The following is a 21050-nucleotide window of genomic DNA, read 5'->3' as shown; positions in this document are numbered from 1 at the left end:
ATGGAGGAATGCCTAAGTAGAACCACAAAAGTATAAATTTGTAAATCAGGCTACCTGAGAAATTTTTTTCCGTCTAATACTATTCTTGCTCAATTTCAAAAAAGCTAAAACTTTGGGAAATATAAATAAATCAATATAAAGAAAGTTGGGGTCAAGTTTAAGAATATGTAGTTAAATTTTTATTGTTTCTTCCTCCTCCACCCAGGAAATTTAAGCTTTCTTTCCAAAATTGTGAGAAATTTTAAATGATGATTAAACAGAGCAAAGTGTAGTTTCAGAAAATATCACGGGGTTCTGCTTTGTCCTAAGATGGAATATATAGTTTTAAAGAGAAGTTTCTCTTTATCAGTAGCCGGAAGATCTCTTTGGTCTTTATATGGCAAAAATTATTAACATTATTTAAGGTAAAGTTACCTTTCTCATCAATATTGTTTTCATTCACAATAAAGAATTTGTTATGGTTCTATTGTATATATGTCCCTAATTTTAAAGCTGTGATCCAAGAACCGCTGGGAGTAAAATAGTGGAAGCGGGATAGGGAGAAGAACAAGGTAGGTGGGGCACTGTTTCTCTACACTTTTCACAAAAGCATCTTTACTGTTACCCTCAGTAAGACATCTAGAGGAAAAGGGGATGAACTTACCTATGTTTGAAAGTCACTAATATGGTCCATTTTCCAGAAAATAAAAATGGAAAGAGTGAACGTTNATTAAGACCTTACTCTGTCCTACCACCATTACCTAAATTTATTCTTTCAACATCCCTAAGTTACTATCATTTTCTTTATTTCACACATGATTTCTTTATTTCACACATGAGAAAAACTCAGGCCTGAGGTTTAATGCTGTTTGGTTAATTATATTATTTCTGAGGTTGGGAAGATGAGAATCTTAAGACAAAAGGGTTGGCTAATTTTCTACAGAAAAAAAAAACGATGATGGCTAAATTATTTTTAAGTATTTATTTTCATTTTTAGAGAAACAACTTGTAATGGAGCCTTCACCTCTCGAGTTACCAGCTGACACAGTGCAACGCATTGCATCTGAACTTGGATGTCACCCGACAGATGAGAGGGTCGCCCTCCGCCTTGATGAGGAAGATGAGCTGAGGCACTTCAAGGAGCATTTTCATATCCCCAAAATGCAGGATCTACCTGCCGGTAAGAGCACTGAAAAGGATTTTATTTTTCTTAATTAATTTATTAATTTATTTTTGCTACTGCATGTGTTTATCATAAATCTTAGAAATCATTGTTCTGTTATATAATAGAGCTATTGTAATGATGTCTGAAAAACAGTAAGTTCCTGGTGCTACTAAATCAGCCTGTCAGCCTACCTTAGCCTCAGATTCTTTATGTTCCTTTTCTTCTTCTGAATAAAATACTTGCAGGGTTTTTATACTGTCATCTACTTCTTTGAACAATAGAGTGACTGATTGAAAATTATAGGCAGACGCGTTTACTTGTTCTCTAAGCACTTAGAACTCAAAACAATTTCTTTTCAATACAGTATTAGAATATCTCTTATTTTGTGGCACCTAGTTTATGATAACATGATATTTGTCTTAGAGGAAATATTATTTTGGGATTTGAGCATATTAAGAAGATGTTATGTGAATAACCAACTTTGTGTGCTGTAAAGATGGCATGTATAAGATTTACCAAAAAAGAAAGAAAGAAAGAAAAGAAAGAAAGAAAGAAAGAAAGAAAGAAAGAAAGAAAGAAAGAAAAGAGACAATCAATGACTAAGAAATACAATACTTCATTTTTTTTCTTTTAAATAATATGGTAAGCTGACTCTGTTCTGAGTTTGGGGGATGTCCTATTTTAAAAAAATAGGTAGCACAAATATAAAAATACGACTTTTTAAAATATTTGACTTCGCTCCATTTTACGTCAGTGAAAAAGACTACCAGCTTGAATAGAATTGATCCACCAAAATGATTTTCAGATATTTCATAATTAATTCTCAGTTTTCTTTAGATTAAATGAAGCAGATATAATTTTGGATACTCATAATCCAAAAGCATCAGCTAATATGATTTTAGAATGAGATTGGGTTGCGTAGCTGTCTTATTTGGCGTATATGTTATTATGCAACCCAGGAAGGCACCCTATGAAATTACAGAAGTATAAAATAAGAGAAAGCTCTGTATCCAATTTAAAGTTGCTTAATATCGGGGCGCCTGGGTGGCACAGCGGTTAGGCGTCTGCCTTCGGCTCAGGGCGTGATCCCGGCGTTATGGGATCGAGCCCCACATCAGGCTCTTCCACTATGAGCCTGCTTCTTCCTCTCCCACTCCCCCTGCTTGTGTTTCCTCTCTCGCTGTCTGTCTCTATCTCTGTCAAATAAATAAATAAAATCTTTAAAAAAAATAAAAAAATAAAAAAATAAAGTTGCTTAATATCAATTGAGGTAGACATTGATAGAAATGATAGCTCTAGGAATAAAATGGGATAAGTGAAGGGAACTGAATCACAGAAAAAAAAAATCTAGGTCTTTCTAGAATCCAGCATTGAAAGGGCACTTTGATTTAAATCTTAAGGGAAGAGAATTTTGTGCCTGAGAAATGAGGAAGGTAAGTCTAGGGATATTCTTTCAGTGATGTGAGAGAAGGTTGCCTGGTGACATGTGACACACAGGGTTGAAGTCCCCTGAAGTCCCCATGACCCACCTGAGACAAGTCTGCTCTGGTGACCCTGCCCCAATGTGTTCTCCAGCCCATGGGTTGCCTGGGAAATTTGATGGGCTCCTAGACTGGAGATAACAGCAGAAGCCTGGAGGATCACAAAACTTTAGGTGGCCTTCTGAACAGACAGCAAGAACTATAAATCAAGAATTAGGGCTCTAGAACTTTTTGACATTTATGGAAAGTTGTAATTTCCTCAAGATTTAGAATTATTTTATTCCTTTTCATGAGTGATGGGAAAAGCAGACATAGCAAAGTAAGCAAACAAAAATACTAACAAAACCTATTCTGTGAGGATAGATGATGGTATTACAGAGAGAAGGAAAAACATGGCAGCAGCACTGGGGAGGAGAAAGTGGCCAGTGGTATAGTGTGGCTGAAGCTTGGACCATCTTGGGAAATGAGGCTAAATAATGGCCACGTCTAGATACACATTGAAGAGCAATGACTACTTCCCGCACATGGGAAGTGATGCATTAGGGAGTTTTGGTTGCTTTGTCTGTCTTTCTTTTCTTAAGGTGCTTTTCTTCTATATAATACCATCAGAGATTTGAGGTAGGGCTCAGCCCTGAATTTCAAGACTGTTGAAATGAAGGGGTACATGGAAAATTTAAGCCCTGTTTGAATGTATCACTTTTTCTGTTATTAAACCTAAGACTCACTGGCTAACATGACTTCATCCTCATGCGGAGTCAGTTTTGTTACAACAAAATATTAGTTACATTGTCACATTCCTGTCTCTGCCTTGGAACTTGCTTTCTACCCATCTCTCCCAGCACAGTGGATTCGAAACACAACGAACAAAACTCGATTGTGTTTGTCCTGGGGGGCATTGTGGTCTTGAGATTGCTGTGACTTCCTGCTCTAACTCTTATCTAGCTGGGTGAGTTTGAGAAGCAAGGAGCCTCTCAGATCCAGTGTTCCTACATGTAGAAAAGGTAAACACTGCTCCAAAATGTATAGGGACTTTCTCAGTGTGAAAATGAGGTTATGTTAAGTGAGCCTAAGACAGGGCCAGAATATTAGTTTCCTTGCTCCTTCAATACAGACTTCTAACTTCAGTAGAGATTTTTTTAATACTGGCTCAATACAGGACTCTTCTACTAAGCTTTGAGATAATTTAATCAAAACCTAGGTAAAGAAAGCATTATATATATAATCACTTCATTAGACTGAAGAGTTGACTCTCGTGTCCTGATGATGGTTATAACATTTTTTTAAATTGGATGTTCAATAGGAAATGACATAAAAATTACAATCTAGGATAAATTCTTGATTCCTAAAGAAATGTAAAGAGAAGGAAAAAGAATTGATTGAATATCTGTTCAAAAACTACAGTTTAGAATGATATAAAAATTGACTTCATTAACCTCAAGAGTTCTTCTAGATTCATTATTGTCAAAGTCTGTGGGTTCCTGACCAGCCTAAGGAGGATCACCAGGGAATTTACTAGAATATGCAAATTCTTGGGTCCCAAACCAGAATTACTAAATCAGAGACTCGGAGGGACCCCACTCATCTGTTATAGATCACTTAGGATCATGCCACAGAGAGATGAATCTGTCACTTCTTATTCCCACTATACTCCCTCTGGGTGCTTCTTACTTGCCAATGGTTCATTCTTTCAACAAATATTTATTAAGCACTTAACTCTGTTCGAGACACTATTCCCAGAACAATTTATCAGAGAACTAAAGAACAACGTTGTCACAGCCCTGAGTTTTTATTCTAGTATAGGGAGACAGAAAATAAACTTAGAAATAACGTGGTATATACTCTGCTCTCAGGTGGTGCTCCAAGTGTTGTGAGGCCTGCCAGGGTGCTAGCAGCGTTCTTTTACCCAGGACCACCTGGGGAGGAACCCTGATGAGATGACACCTGAGCAAAGGCAAGAATGGAGTGAGGAAGTGAGCCTCATGATTCCAGAGGTGAAGATGAGCCCAGTGAACAAGGTTCACCAGGCTCAGAGGCAGATGGTGTGCAAATTTCCTCCTTTTGACAAATAAGAATCCATCAAAAAACTAGTACTTCCCCTTCTTAATAAAACCTTCCAAGAACATCTAAAAATGATACTACCTCTCAAATTAATTTAAGAGACTAGCATAACACTAAGAACAAATGTTCTTTAGTAACTCTGAATAATGAAAAACAAAGAGTGTAAATAAATAAGTTTTGAACAAATGAAAGGATCGTGACTCCCAGTATAGGCTTAAAACTTTCCAAGGAAAGGCTGTAGGCACAGCTTGTGAGTTTCTGGTATTCTGCCATTAAATATAATGTCTGCTCAGGGTTTCTAAGAGCTTTTTATCAAAATAAGAATAAGTTGTTTCTCCCCCCCCTACTCTTAGATGGTTTTTGAGCTGTTGGTAGAGAAAAGGGTCAAAATTATTTTTACTCAGCTGGTATTACACTTATGTTCAACTTTATTCTAAAGACCATGCCCCCAAAATAACACACACACACACACACACACACACACACACACACACACTCACGCATGCGCACATACTTGCATGCACAAAGAAAAAGGAAGAAAGGAAGGAACATGCAAGACATAAATATTGGAAAGACCTGTCTAAATTTCTTGAATTTATTCCTGTTTGGAATGTCCTTGTTCCTAAATCTCTGAGATGATATTGGATAATTCCATAAGATACATTGGTTTGGCGGAGATGCAAGAAAAAATTTTTTTTGTTTTGTTTTGTTTTTGTTTTTATTTTTTTTTATTTTATTTTTTCTTACCATTTTTTAAAATTTAAATTCAATTAATTAGCATATAATGTATTATCTGTTTTCAGGGGTAAAGGTCTGTGATTCATCGGTCTTACACCCAGTGCTCATTACAACACATACCCTCCCCAGTGTCCATCACCCAGGTACCCCATCCCCCACCTCCCTCCCCTCCTGCAGCGCTCAGTTTGTTCCTAAGATTCCTAAATTTGTTGATGGGCCATCCTAGGCAGAAGCAGCTCCATCTTGGGCCTAGAAAATTATTTCAACAGTATTTTTATCGCTGTTTCTTTCATACTCAGATATTCCCCTCTTTCAATTTTATCAAATATCCAGGAAAGATGAGTAAATTGTCAGCCAACTTTAATAAGTTAAATTGAATGCTATCCAAATAAGATCTACTATTACTGTGACTCTGTGATATTATCTTGTTAGATAAAATTGACATAGAAAACTGCCATGCTTGAGTTTGTCTCCAGGGGTTCCATGTAATATAATAGAGCCTCTTCAGTTCAACTATTGTTAGGCTCAGAAGTTAGTGACAAGTATGAAGTATCAGTGAATGAAATGTGGGAAAGTATGCTTTTCAGCATAAACTAGAATCCTTTATTTAACGGAAGCTAGCATGTTAAATAAAGGCTTTATCCAACTTCGAGAAGACATATATTTATGACTGTGTATATCTAATTTCTATAAGAAAAATAAGAGCATTTCATAGTTAAAAGTTTAATTTTGTATATACTTTGAACTTCTCATTGCACTTATATTCTGCAATTTCATGGGCTTATCATCTTGTCTTTCCTTTTGTATTAGACTATTTGCTCCCTGAAAGCAGGGACTGTCATATTTCTCTGTGTATGAGTTGGAGTCATCTAGGCAGACCCTGGGATGGAGGTGGTCAATGAGGTCTTATCCCTCAAAAAGAACAGCATTTGCAAAGACACAGCAAAAGAAAGCATAGCTGCTGATGAATTAGAGAATCTGTTATTGTGTGCTTGTGTGTGTGCATACACATGCATTTCGCTGCTGTGATTTTTGAAATTTCTACTGCGTTTATACATGGCTGTGAAAAATACTTCAGCTTGGAACCACAAAAGTGTATATTAATGTTACTAATATCATTTCATCAACAATGTAGAATCATATTGAAGAGGGCAAAAATAGAATTAAGGAAATGATTAAAATACTCTTGCAGAAATCCAAAGGGAACTGTAAAAATCCAAGTAAAAGCACTGGAAGTGAAAAAGGAGAAGAGAATATTTTAAGTACTCACTGAATAAACCTGAAATCATTATTCATTGAATAAACCATTAACTGGGAGAAATAACTCCCTTGTTCCATGCATTCCCAGTCGAGACTGTTATATCTTCTTGTTGAATTGATACATTTTCATTATGTAATGTTCTACTTTACCAGGGATAATTTGTTTTCTCTGCAGTCTACTTTGTCTGATACAAATATACTGATCTCGGTTCATTTTGATGAGTGTTTGCTTGGCATACCTTTTTACACCCTTTTATTTTAACCTACCTACATCATTGCAGTTGAAAAATAGACGGTCGACCTATAGACAGAACATAGTTGGATCTCTTTTTGTTGGGGGGGGTCAGAAAAGCAAGATTTATTGAGCGACAGTACAAAGCTCCCGAGGAGGGAGGGGACCTGAGAGGGTTGCCCTGGATCTCTTTTTTTAAATTCAGTCTGGCAGTGAATTTCAACTGGTGTGTTGAAGACTCTTTATGTTTAATAAATTACTAATAAGTTTAAATTTAGATCTACCATTTTATTATTTGCTTTCTGTGTCAGTTTTTCATTTTTCTCTTTCCCCTTTCTTGCCTTTTCTTTGATCATATGATTTTTTTTGGTATCACGTAAAGTCATATATTGAATTTTGGATTATAACTTTTGCGTAAATTTTGTAATGGTTGCTCTAGAGATTAAAAACACATATACTCTAAAATTTACATAATATGTATAATATATTAATATATACTAAATATATATTAAAACTTTTTAGTTGATTTAGAAGTATTTTATCATGTCAAAGAAGATGTAAAAAATTTACCAGTGCATAATTAGATAATTTTCTTTACCTTCTTCTTTTATGCCATAGTTGTCATATATATCACATCTGTAAACACTAAAAACCTAATCAGGTAATGCTACCATTTTTTCTTTTCAATATTTAAAACTGTATTATATATATATTTTAAGATATTTACTATTTCTGTTGTTCTTCCTTCATTCCTAGAGTCCAAATTTCTCTCAAATATTATTTCTTTTCACCTGAAAGAAATTCCTCTCATCTTTCTTTCTTTCTTTCTTTCTTTCTTTCTTTCTTTCTTTCGAGAGCAAGAGAGCAAGGGGGGGTATAGAGAGGGAGAGGGAATCTTAAGTAGACTCCATGCTCAGCCCGGAGCACAGCACAGGGCTCCATCTCAACGACCCTGGGATCATGACCTGAGCCAAAATCAAGAGCCCAGCACTTAACTGACTGAGCCACCTAGGTGACCCTGTTTCAGTCACTTCTTAAAAATTTTGTTCTGTTGGTTTTTATCCTTCATGGTATTTGATGAGAAACTATAGTCAGTAGAATTATTGGCCCCCAGTAAGCAAAGGACTATTTTCTTCTGGTTTCTTCAAAGACTTTGTCTTTAATTCTCGGCAGTTTGATTATAATGTGTCTGGCCATGCATTTATTTGAGTTTATTCTCCTTGGAGTTCACTGAGATTTTTAAGTTTGTAAGTTTAAATTTTTGACCAGTTTAAGGAGTTTTCAACCATTATTTCTTAAAACATTTTTGCATCTCATTCTTTCTTCCTTTACTTCCAGTGTTCTAATAATACAAATATTATATCTTTTGATATTGGCTTACATATCCTTGAGACAGTGTTCATTTTCTTACAATTTCTTTTTTTTCCTGATGTACAAATTGGGTGATTTCTGTTGATCTGTCTGTAAGTTCATTGACTCTTCCTTTGCCATCTCCATCTGCTCAGCTGTCTTTTAAGAGTCCATTTTGGGGGGCGCCTGGGTGGCTAAGTCGTTAAGCGTCTGCCTTCAGCTCAGGGCGTGATCCTGGTGTTCTGGGATCGAGCCCCATGTCAGGCTCCTCTGCTGGGAGCTTGCTTCTTCCTCTCCCACTCACCCTGCTTGTGTTCCCTCTCTCGCTGGCTGTCTCTCTGTCAAATAAATAAAATCTTTAAAAAAAAAAAAGAGTCCATTTTGGAATTTCTCAAAATTTCATTTATTGTATTTTGTAGTTCTGAAGTTTCAGTTTGTTTCTTTTCAAAATACTTTACTTTGCTGAAACTTTCTTTTTATTCATTTCAAAAGTGTTTTTCCTTACATCTTGGATTATAATTATAATAGCTACCTATGGACTATGTCTGATAATGGAAATACCTGTGTTGTCTTGCAGTTGATGTCCATTGGTTTTCTTTTCCATTAAGACAGGTTGAGATTACTCTGGTTCCTCTTATGTTGAATAAATTTAGATTGCATCTAGACATTTTGATATTACCTTATAAGTCTTTTTTCTTTTTAAATCCTGTCAAGAATTTAGTATTTTTTGTTTCCTTTGGTTTGCTTTAGCGAGCAACCTACCTAGATAAGGTGTTTGCAAGTTCCTACCCCTCCTTCTGTGGATGGTGGTTCCAATGTTAATTTGGTTTTCAAAGTTTTTGCAGTGTTTTTTGGATTTGTCCTGTGTATGTGACACTCAATCACCAATTTAGGATCTAGGTTCAGTTCTGACAATCTTGTTAGTAATACTGTTTAGGATTAGATCCATTCAGGCAGGAGTGAGCTCAAAAGTTCCTGTACAACTTTATATGATCGTTTTCTTAAGCTCTCAATAAGCCTAACAATTTCCTGTTCCCAGGGGCCCATCTTCATTTTCTTCCTCTGGGTATAAAACTGAGACTTTAATTTATCCTTTTTTTTTTTTTTTTTTTTTTTTTTTAATGCACTTCCTATGACTATGCTTGTCTTCAGTGCCCAGAAGCAAGAGGACACAGAGAGCAAAACAGCTAGAGGTATCCAATATTCTTAGAACCATTCTTCCTCTGGTGAGAGAGAAGGGTTTCCTGTCTCCATGATTTGGACGCCTGTGCAGCCACTGTCCCTATAACTGCCACCACTGTCACAGGATTGACTAGTGGTGACCATGAAAGAGAACTGAAAAATGAAAGAGAAAAGGAAACAGCAACAAGATTTCTCTCTCTCTCTTTCTCCTCCCCCCCACCCCCCTCAGGCCCTTAGTGATTCTCTCTACAACTCCAACCAGAGATAGGCATAGTAGGCTTCTCTTGGAGTTCTTAGAGCTCACACTCAACTACATAGTTTGGAGTTTCTGGCTGTCTTTGAAAGTAAGCCCTGAGAGATTTCTCAGAAGTAGAAGGAAAATAAGAAACTCAGTGCCAGTTGGTGGTATTTCAAATTCTGGTTTTCTTCCCCAGTATACTTATTACCATTTATTTTTCAAACTCCTCAGATTCTAAAATGCTACTTGGTGCATTTTAGTCAACATTCAGTGTGTCAGAATGTACTTCTCCATGTCAAATTGTGTCTTAGATTTTTCTAAAGTATAGAAGGCAAGAGCTGTTTTTCTGTGGTTCAAGAAAAAAAACATTAAGTCTAAAACTATACCTAAAAGAAAGAACATTTATTTTAAAATATTTTTTTTTTTTTAGCAAGTTGTTTCATTCTGATGACCAGAACCAGAACTCTGGTCCTTGGGCATTTTGAAATGCAGTACTCTATGTGTCATTATCATCATAAAAGTGATAAGTCTTGGCCCCCATTAGTTTGCATCTGGAAATTATTTATTATTTTTTTTAAGGATTTATTTCTTTATTAGAGAGGGGGGAGGTTATGTGAAAATGGAGGGAGGGGCAAAAGGGAGGGAGAGAATCTCAAGTAGATTCCACACTGAGCACAGAGCCCAATGTGGGGCCCAATCCCAAGACACTGATACCATGACCTGAGCGAAAATCAAGACCCACTGAAGCCACCCAGGTGCCCCTGGAGATGATTTGTTTATTTATAAAATTTTTACCTAGTTCCTCAGAGGACTGTGGTCTCAAGAGATTTATAGACTTAAGCATCAATCCCAGTTAAGCAGTATTCCAAATTGTCAAGATTCAATTCAGTATTGCCAACAAGAATAACAACAACCAAAACCCAACATAATAGTACCACAAGTATTTAGATTGAGACAATTTTACAGTTAGACTGTTCCTATCCAATAAATTCATGTTACCTGCTTATAATCTTCTTGGTATTACCAGGGTTCCAAATAATCAAAACACAAATGAAACAAACACAACTTGAATCTCTCTGCTTTCCATTACTGATTATAATAAAATCAGCAATAATTCCATGTTCACCAATCTTCGAAAACATTGTACAGCTTTCAGGAGGGTCTTTTTAAAATTTTTCCTTTCTTCTTTAAATTTGAGAACAAAATTTCTTGTTTAAAATAAATAAAAAACTTAGCTCAGATTTATCAAATGGACAGTCATAGTATGCTAAAATCTTAGCCACTTCTGAAGTGAAACAGGATGTGGAATTTTCTTATTCAAGAGAAAAACATCAATTAAAACTAACTATATTTAAAAAGAAGGAAATTTATTTTCAAAAAAAATTAGAGGAGAATATGTTAACAAACTAGTCTTTTATTCTAATGAATAAATACCTAATAATCTGATAATAAACATTAAAATTATAGAGAACAAACTAAAAAGGTATTTGTAATGCTGAAAGGAAATGATTTGTTTGTTTGTTTATTTATTTATTTATTTATTTATTTATTTATTTATTTGGAGAGGGAGAGGGAACAGAGGGAGAAGCATACTCTCCCCACTGAGCAGGGAGCCGGATTCAGGACTGGATCCCAGGACCCGGAGGTTGTGACCTGAGCCAAAGGCAGACACTTAAACCGCTTAACCAGGTGGTCCACCCAGGCACCCCCTGAAAGGAAATATTTAGACTTACTACTTTTCACATATTGACACTCCCATTTAATGTTGGTTTATGTGCATATAGTACCCCCAATGGCAGACATAACAAAGATGGACACTGCCACCTTATAAACAAAACCATTACCACTTGAACTCCTTTTTATAAAAAGTTTAGAGGGGCTCCTGGGTGGTCAGTTGGTCAAGTATCTGCCTTTGGCTCAAGTCATGATCTCGAGATCCTGGGATCCAGCCCCTGCTTGGGCTCCCAACTAGGTGGGGAGTCTGCTTATCTGTCTCCCTCCTGCTTGTGGGTGCATGTGCTTTCACTCTCTCAAATAAAATCTTTAAAAACAGGGGCACCTGGGTGGCTCAGGCAGTTAAGCATCTGCATCTGCCTTTGGCTCAGGTTGTGATCTCAGGGTCCTGGGATCGAGCCCCAAATCAGGCTCCCTGCTCAGTGAGGAGTTTGTTGCTTCTCCCTCTGCCTCCTCCCCTCTGTTCCTACAACCTGTCTCTCAAATAAAGAAATAAAAATCTTAAATAAAATCTTCAAAAAAATGAGAAAATTTAAAAATATAAGGTTATTTTAGACATTCTTTACATAAACAAGTCATTTTTAAAATCTTTGGAATTTATGTTTGTTTTCAGTCAAATCAGAGGGTTACTTCTAGGTTTTCTCTTTATAATAAGGAAAAAAATAGAATCACTTTATAATTACTCTACTAACTTTGCTTTTGAATGATTTCACATGTGTTTTATTCTTGAGTTTTAAAATACTTTAAATTATAAATTACAATAACCAGTTGCTATATTAAGTTAAAAGTAAGGTATCTTCTGTGACCTTCAGTAATTCAGTTAAACTTGAGAAATCTCAGTTTTGGTTTTGTTTCATTTTTAATAAGGGGGTAGTGCCAGGCCTTGTGAAATGTGGCCACATAAGGAATGATTTGGAAAGATTCTAGAACTATGTCGTATCCAGGCCCCACATCAGACCAGTTAAATCGGCATCTCTGAATCAAGGCTAAGCACTGTATTTTTTTAAAGCTCCTGATATGATAAGCAGTACATAAATCCAAATAAAATATATAAAGATCATGAATATCTATTTTTGTAATCTGTGTTTTAAATTATCATTTCATGAGTAGATGATCATAACTAGTTTAAAAAGTATTATACCTCCATATGTGTGATTTTAAAAATACATAATAGTTTATCTCTTTCAAAGAAAACAGCTGCTACTGGTATCCAACAATGTATTTGCAATTGCATTACTATTTGGTCAACTTTGATAACATTAATTGGATGCTCCAGACATACTGAGTATATTTATTCGTGGAAGGCAACTTTACCCAAGACTTGAAAATAGTTACAACTCGGGCTCCTGGGCGGCTCAGGCAGTTAGTTAAGTGTCTGCCTTTGGCTCAGGTCATGATCCTGGACTCCCAAGATCCAGTCCCACGTTGGGCTCTATGATCAGCAGAGAGCCTGCTTCTCCCTCTGCCCCTCACCCTGCTCAATGCTCTCACTCTCTTTCTCTCTCAAATAAATAAATAAATAAAATTTAAAAAAATAGACTAGTTATAACTCAAAATTTAGAATAGCTTCATTAGCATGCCATCAATTACTATATTAAGGGGTCATATTTCTTTTCAGTTAAGTGAGCTTGAATTTAAATCATTCCAAAAGGACCCTACCTGAGAAAACTGCTTGCTGATTTATGGTAACATCAGCAGAAAGAATCTTGACATACGCTGTCCAGAGGTGGGAGGTGGTAGTAGCAAGTGGGATCAAAGTTAGCAGCTGGAGTGCACGTGAACTACGTCAGGCAGCTGGAGGCTGGAGGACTCCAGTGGGGAAGAAATTCTAAAGGGCCCACAAAAAGTATGTTCTAAGGGAAAGGGCTACTAATGATATAAAGGAACCAAAGCCAGATTGTTTTCCTGTCTCTATTATTTATTTCCTCACTCCATTGGAGGGACTGAAGGCAGCAGCAGTGAGGAACAAGGGAGGGGGAGGGGAAGCCTACAATAGACATACTGCTTTGTTCCAAACTACATTTTTAAAAAAAATTAGATCAGCCCTGAGCTGAGAGTGGGAGAAACTTTAAATCTGAAGTGATGTTGAAATTTTGATTTGTATTTAAGAAGCAAAAATGGGTTAGTCTTGGAACATACAAATAAACTAGAGAGTAAGAAAATAAGGTCTAGAGTGATGGACATTTTTGATGAAGTAGAATATTACTTAGAATCAATTAAGGGAATTTCCAGAATCATGAGCTCTACAAAAGCAACCTTTGTGAAGAAATGAGACTTCCAGACAAATGGCCCTTGAAATGTTGACTTAATGCCCAATTTAGGTGAGGCCTGTTTTAACCAAGTGTACTGTTAAGGAGGATATGTGTGTTGAATTGTGTCTCCTAAAAGAGAATGTGTTGAAGTTATAACCCCTAGTACCACAGAACATGACCTTATTTGGAGATGGAGTCTTTACATAAGGATGTAGTCAGTCAGGTTGAAGCAGGAGAGCTAGGTTCCTGTCTCATGGAGTCCAAGAATGAATCTTGCGGACAGAGAACAGTGAGTAAAGCAATAGAAGTTTATTGAGTGAAGATACAGCAAAAGCTCTCAAGAGTGAGAGGGATCCCTCTTGCCTGGAGGGCTTTTAGGGTTGGTCTTTTATAGAAAGCTAACCAGGGAACTTAAATTCTTTTAACATCTCTATTGATATCACCATTGAGCAAAGACTAGTGATAACACTTTGTTTTTAGGGTCTGATTATTCTTTGTTGGTGACAGGTGATTATCTTAAAAAAAAAACCCCACCCAACAGGCCCAGGGCAGGGTGGTCCAGTTTGTTCCCTTATCTCTGGTTTCCCCACACCTGCACATTTTTGGGATTTCTGTGAGCCTAATCACATAGCCCCCTATCTATCTCTCCCTACCTAGCCCCACCTGTCCCTTATTCAAGGTTAACTGAGGTCATTAGGGTGAGCCCTAATACGATATGAATTACAAGAAGGGGAAATTCAGAGACAGATGGAAAGATACATGGGCATCAGGCATCATGTGTGGAGAGCACCTGTGAATATGGAGAGGCATTGACATGTCAAGTAGAGAAACCTAGGATACACCCTTCCCTCATAGACCTCAGATGGAACAAACTGCCCACCCCTAGATTTGGACTTCTAGCCTTCTAGAAATAATATATTTCTATTGTGTAACCACTCAGTTTCTGGGATTTTGTTACAGAAGCCCTCGCTTCTAATACAAAGGATTTATAACAGTGATGTTTGCAGGTCAGTCGGAGGACACCGAGAAGGGGTTCCACAGGACTAGCCAAGAGGGTCTTGACTTCAGGCAGGATGGAAATCATGAGCCAGCAGGAAGTAAAAGAGTTTATTGAAGATAAAGAGAGAGATGGAGGGTGCATCCCGGAGACTCAGAAAGGAAAAGAGCATGAGTCTTGGTTTTGTTTGAGTCTGGAGTTTTTACTGGGGATTGTGGTCTGGTGCATGTGTCCTCTCATGTATCCAAGAAATGGTCAGAAGGAGGACAAAGTCCATGTGTCATTTTCGTAAGTCACTCATTCCCTGAAGCCAGGGTCTTATGTCAAGGTGTTTGAAGTCAGTGGTCTTGGAGAACATTGATGAGGGCCCCACCTGGTCCCTCCTTAGATGTTAACTATTGTGCTGGAGGACTCCAAAGATAGCGTTATCTCTTTGTGTAGCATTATCTCTTTGTCCTTTATAAGGAGGACCTGTGCTATTTGCATTACAAGGCATGTGTAGAGTAGGGTGAGGGTACCCATCATAGTAATAACGGAAGCTGGAGAAAAGGGGAAGAAAATGGCTTTTTTTCATGGGGTTCATTCAGTTTCTCTGTCTCAACAGGAAGCAGATATTCCCAGCTCAGAGGGTATTTACAGAAGATGGAAACTTTACTGTAAAGGAAATTCGTGCACTCTTTCAACATGCCCAGTCTGTGCTGGAATTTGGAGAATGACCATAAGACCAGGATCAGAAAACAGTTTTTGTAATAACATTCTGTGAGAACACAGTCACGTTTATTTGTTTATATATTGTCTATGGCTATTTTTATGCTTTTAGTGACAGAAATGGGTCATTGCAGCAGATTGTATGGACCACAGATATTTACTTTCCGGCTCTTTACAGAAAAAGCTTGCCTTGCCCTGACTAGAAAAGGATCACTGCTTAGGGGTACTGCCTACAAGGGGACAAAACTGAGCAAATGTAGCAGATAGTCTGGTCTGGACACAAAATCACAGGGTGCCTCAATCATGACACCTCTCAGTATTTTCTCAGAGTAGTAGATATTGAAACAGTATGGGTCAAGAGGAAGCCGCTGAGACACTTTATTTACATTTTCATCCCTAAAATGCGATGGAGCCAAATCTAATGGAGGAACATCTTCCTGAAAAAAAGAAACGAAGACCCTAAAAGAAGAAAAATTGGGGAAAAAAAATTTAGTTACAGTCCTGAATCATTATGACTTAACCAAAATTTGGGACCCACCAAAATAACATGTGTTAATAAAACAAAAGTTTATTTTGAAAAGGAGATTACAGTAAGCTCCTAATGTCCTTTGTGAAAAAGCCATTGAAGTAAGAGAGAAACCCAAGAGGAATATTGAGAAATTACAAAAGCTTATGTGCAAATTGGCAACTCCTTCAAAGAAGAGAAATATGCATGCCGTCATTTCTAAGATACATATTTTGGCAGAACATCAAATCCTCAATATGCTAAAAAAAAAAAAAAAAAGTTGTTAAAAGAGAATGTCCTGGGATGCCTCGGTGGCTCAGTCAGTTAAGCATCTGCTTTCTGCTCAGGTCATGATCCTGGAGTCCTGGGATTGAGCCTGGTGTTGGGCTCCATGCTCAATGGTGAGTCTGCTTCTCCCTCTCCCTCTGCCCCCCCCTTTGTGTTCGCTCGCTCTCTCACGCACTCTCTCACATGCTCTCTCTCAAATAAATAAAATCTTTTTTTTTTTTTAAAGATTTTATTTATTCATTCGACAGAGAGAGACAGCCAGGGAGAGAGGGAACACAAGCAGGGGGAGTGGTTGAGGAAGAAGGAAGCTCCCAGTGGAGGAGCCTGACGTGGGGCTTGATTCCAGAACACCAGGATCACGCCCTGAGCTGAAGGCAGACGCTTAACGACTGAGCTACCCAGGAGCCCCTCAAATAAATAAAATCTTAAAAAAAGAGAGAGAGAATGTCCTGAAGAAAAAGAATGACTGGTTTATGTCAGTCTTGACTAGATTTTGGAAGACAATGTTTTCAGAAAGGTCATTAAATGGAATATTAACACCAGAATCCACAAGACGTATAATAGCCAAACCACAGGCACTGAAGACTAGGAAGTATGTTCTCCTCTAAAGCCCACCCATTGTCATGGGTATATTCCAGAAGACTCTAGACTTGGGCTCTGGCTATAAAGCTGCAGCTGATGATGATCAGTAGTAATTGATGTAACAATCAATAAAATTTCACGTAATTTTCAGGATGAGTCATGGCTGACCCTAAGGTCCAGCAAATAATGGGTATCCTAACTAATGCAGTGGGGTCCTCTTGGCACAAATGCAGAATAACTCCTAATATTCAGGGAATAAAGATAGATGCTGTCATTGAAGAAGATCCAAAAGCTGATCACAATTTGGGAATGCCATGTTCAGCTTATTTTCCATCCCTGTCATACATGAAATATGGAAAGAGATGCTGGGTTACAATGAACAGTAAGGAGTAAACAGGGAAGAAGGGGAAAAGGGGAAACAAATTTGAACCATATAATTATAAATATTTATGTGTGTGATGTAGTCTTTGTACAGCAGCTATCTGAGGGCCTTCTCAATATTCTCAAGGGCTCTTTAAGGTTGTCACTTGAGTCCCGTATCTCCTCCCCACAGCATCCCTTCTCCCTGAACTATCATAACTACTCTTTCTCATAGTTGGTTACTGGCAAGGGAAGGGCCATGGTTGTACAGTAGGTATGTAGGGGGAGGGCCATGGTTGGGGAGGGCCATGGTTGTACAGTAGGTATGTAGGAAGATGGGAGGTGGTTCTCTCCAACCTTAGGTTCCAGTAGTCCTTCTGACATTGCTAGCTTCATTCTTCTGTTTCTCCAAGAAAAGAAACCAATATAGCAGTTCTGGGCGGGGGGGGGGGGGGTACCTACAGTTGTGGGACCTACAGGAGATACCACACAGGTGGATGAATGTGTCTTAAGTAAAACTTGTTGGAAGGGCAGTGGTGTGAGAAAAATAAGGCATATTCATAATTTATTCGGCAGAATCCAACAGTAAAGTAAACCCGTTCCCAGTGTTTCTTCACATTCAGAGGAATGACGGATCACTAGGAGGAGGAGGATCTTTATTTGGTGCAATTAAAAAGACATTAATATCTTCCTAATGGTTTGGGTTACTGTACTTAATTAAATACTTAGTTCAAATTTGAGCCATGTGACATCAATTAAAATACGCAGTAATGAGTATAATTTGCAGTCCCACACTGGAGATATAAAAATGGTACAGTTTTTCATTTTTTTTAAAAAAGGAATCAAATTGGACAGCTCCCAGATTTGATGGAAAATCTTGGTTCCTTTATTTGGGGATTTGCCTTTGTTCTTCCTAGGGGTCCGCACATTTTTGGAGGCTTCTTGGTATCTGAGGAAGAGGTCTGTGAGGTGAAGATGAACTGTCTTGCTCCCCTTCACCCCAGCTTCTGTGGCTGTTCGAGGGCAGGTGGCTTCCGTGGCAGCAGCCTGTCCTTCCCATCAATCTCTTACCTAGTCCCCAGCCACACCTGCAGAGCTACTTCTGTCACCCCTGGGATCTTCAGTTGCAGAGGGTACAGTCCTTCATTCTCTCAGTCTTAAGGAAAGCAGTTTCACCAGCTTCGTTCACACGCTTTTCCTTCAACCCTTGGAGGCCTCGTCCTTGTTTTCTGTTAGCACACAGTGCTGCTCTAGGGAAGGGAGGACTACCTTTTCCCTCTGCCTTTCTAAGTTCTAGGCCAAAGGCCTGTCACAAAAGACAAATTAACAGGATAAAAGCATATATATATATATATTTTAAATACAAGTTTTACACGGAGGGGAGACTTCAAAAGTAAATGAAGACCCGAAGACACAGTTAAACCTGAGTTTTTTTCATGCTAGGTTTGATGAAGAGTGGACACTCATGGGAAAATGTGACAAATAGCAAAGGGTATGAGCTGAGTGCAGTACACTGGGGGAAACGGTAAGGCCTGTTCCTTGCATTCCTCTCAGTGTCTTGGAGATGAAGGTGGATAGGGAGGGCACCTCTCACATCATGGTTTTTATGACCTCCTGAGGGAAAGTCGTCCTCGCACATGCCATTTCTCAAATCCCCTCAGCTTAAAATGCTCAGTATGCCAAGATGCCCTATTTTAGTGTAGAGCGTGTACTCCTGCACCCCAGCAGTGCCAAGAACATCAGTTTCTAATAACAACCTTACATTTTTCTGGCATAAGTGAAGCCAAAGCTTAAAGTTCTGCTTATCTCTCATGTTATACAGACCCAATGGGACTAAGGTGGAGAGGTACGCTTTCTCTTCATTCTTGTGGAGTTTTATAGAACACGTTTTCTGGATACTGTATTCTGCCACATTACACAATGCCGATTGAATTCTCAGATAATGCCAGTTGATGTGCTTTGAGACTTTTTAAACAAACAACCAAGTAAGAGGAATGTAGTGAAAGGAGATGGGGAACCATACTTTTGTCTGGCATGGGACAAGATAATTTAGTTTACAATTCTGCTGTTCTCTCACATTGAACACACTTCAAAAATGACTTTCTAAATATAAGCAGCCCACTATGTATTTGTCTGTAAAAGCATCAGCAGTGAAAGAACAAGACAAGACAATGGGAGCAGAGATGTGGGTGATTGGCTGCTCATGCTGGGTCGTGGATGGGGCTGACACTCACAGAACATGTTTAGTCTTCAAACATGGATTGGTTTGCTAATAAAACTGCATTGGTTGCTGTCAAGGGAGAGTTGTAAGATAGACAGACCATAAAATTTTGATTTATTTGAATAAGACATAGCTACAGATGTTCTGCCTGGTTATATATTATATGTATATAGAGATACAGAGTGAAAAAATGTGTAAATCCTATGTTTGTACTTCAGATATGTAAATATTCATTTAGATTTTTTCATTTGCCTTACCTACAACACCAGTTACTGCAGAAGGTTAGTATGTGCCTGGACTCTGGTAACCTTCTAGTATGACTAAAAGGGCTGATGATACACTTCCTATGAAAATTACGCTAACTTTTTTCTGTTGCCTTCATCTATTTATGATTGGGAATAGTCGCTAATTTAGACTTCCTCGTGGAGCACAATAAATATGAGAGATCTCAACAAAAGTCTCTATAAATGTAAATTATATTTTAAAATAAGAAAATAAAAGATTGTTTCTCTGAAAACTTGATATTATCCTTGGGAAGAATTATAAGTTATTTATTATCCTTATTGAAGTTAATTATGTTAATTATTTGTACTGGATTAACAATGCCACATGGAAGAAGGTTAATTAATTGAATAAGCATTTTTTTTCATTTCTTTCTGTTTCAGTTGATTTATCTTTAGTGAGTAAGGATGAAAACGCCATCTATTTCTTGGGAAATTCTCTTGGCCTTCAACCAAAAATGGTTAAAACATATCTGGAAGAAGAACTAGATAAGTGGGCCAAAATGTAAGTATTATCTCAAAAGCTATCATTTTGACATCTCATATAAGAACTTTATTGTTTTTCCTCCAAATTTTTATTTAAATTCCAGTTAACATGCAGTGCAATATTGGTTTCTGATGTAGAATTTAGTGATTCATCACTTATATTCAGCATCCAGTGCTCATCAGGACAAGTGCCCTCCTTAATTCCCATCACCTATTTAACCCATCCCCCCACCCATCTCCCCTCCAACAACCTGCAGTTTGTTCTCTATAGTTAAGAGTCTGTTTCTTGATTTGCTTCTCTCTCTCTCTTTTTCCCTCTGATGTTCATTTGTTTTGTTTCTTAAGTTCCACATATGAATGAATGAAATATGGTATTTGTCTTTCTCTGACTGACTTATTTCGCTTAGCATAATACTCTGTAGTCCCATCCACTTCATTGCAAATGTCAAGATTACATTCTTTTTGATGGCTGGGTAGAATTCCATTGTATAGATATGCCACATCTGCTTTATCCATTCATTATTTGTTGGACATTTGGGCTCTTTCCATAATTGGCTACTGTTGATAATGCTGCTGTAAACATCGGGTTGCATGTATCCCTTCAAATCCCTCTAGGCTATATAGTACTTGGCAAGGTGTTCAGTAGACTCCTAGAAGTTTAGACATAGAGGAACCTTAGGAATCATGTCATTCCGTACTCTCATTTTATTGATAACATAACTAAGGATCAGTAAATAAGGTCATATGGCAAGTTAGTGACAGTCAAGAGAAAACTTTCGCAATATTAGAAAAAAATAAGTCCCTCTCCCAAGTTGATGCATCTAAATTATATGTAATCATTTTTATTTTATTTATTTAATGGCTAATAAGGGAGTTAAAACTTAGAATTCAAATCAGTGTTTTCATGAGTTGTTCTTACACTGATTTTTATAAATAAGGAAATAAAAATTGTT

At 37.6% G+C, this 21050-nt stretch overlaps 1 protein-coding gene across 11 annotated transcripts in view; it reads left to right on the top strand.

Moving 5' to 3' along the window:
* Positions 1–21050, top strand: part of KYNU (kynureninase) — a 138977-nt gene that overhangs the window by 23312 nt on the left and 94615 nt on the right. For all 11 annotated transcript variants that reach the window (XM_040645311.1, XM_040645329.1, XM_008695868.2 and 8 more), the window contains 2 exons: positions 977–1159; positions 19996–20116. In XM_040645311.1, the coding sequence (XP_040501245.1) occupies positions 977–1159; positions 19996–20116 (304 nt within the window). The remainder of the gene's footprint in view (positions 1–976; positions 1160–19995; positions 20117–21050) is intronic.

This window comes from Ursus maritimus, unplaced genomic scaffold, assembly GCF_017311325.1.
Source record: "Ursus maritimus isolate PB19 unplaced genomic scaffold, ASM1731132v1 scaffold_1, whole genome shotgun sequence".
Classification (NCBI taxonomy): Eukaryota; Metazoa; Chordata; class Mammalia; order Carnivora; family Ursidae; genus Ursus; species Ursus maritimus.
The sequence above is the reverse complement of the archived record's forward strand: the minus strand, read 5'-3'. Positions and strand labels throughout refer to the sequence as shown.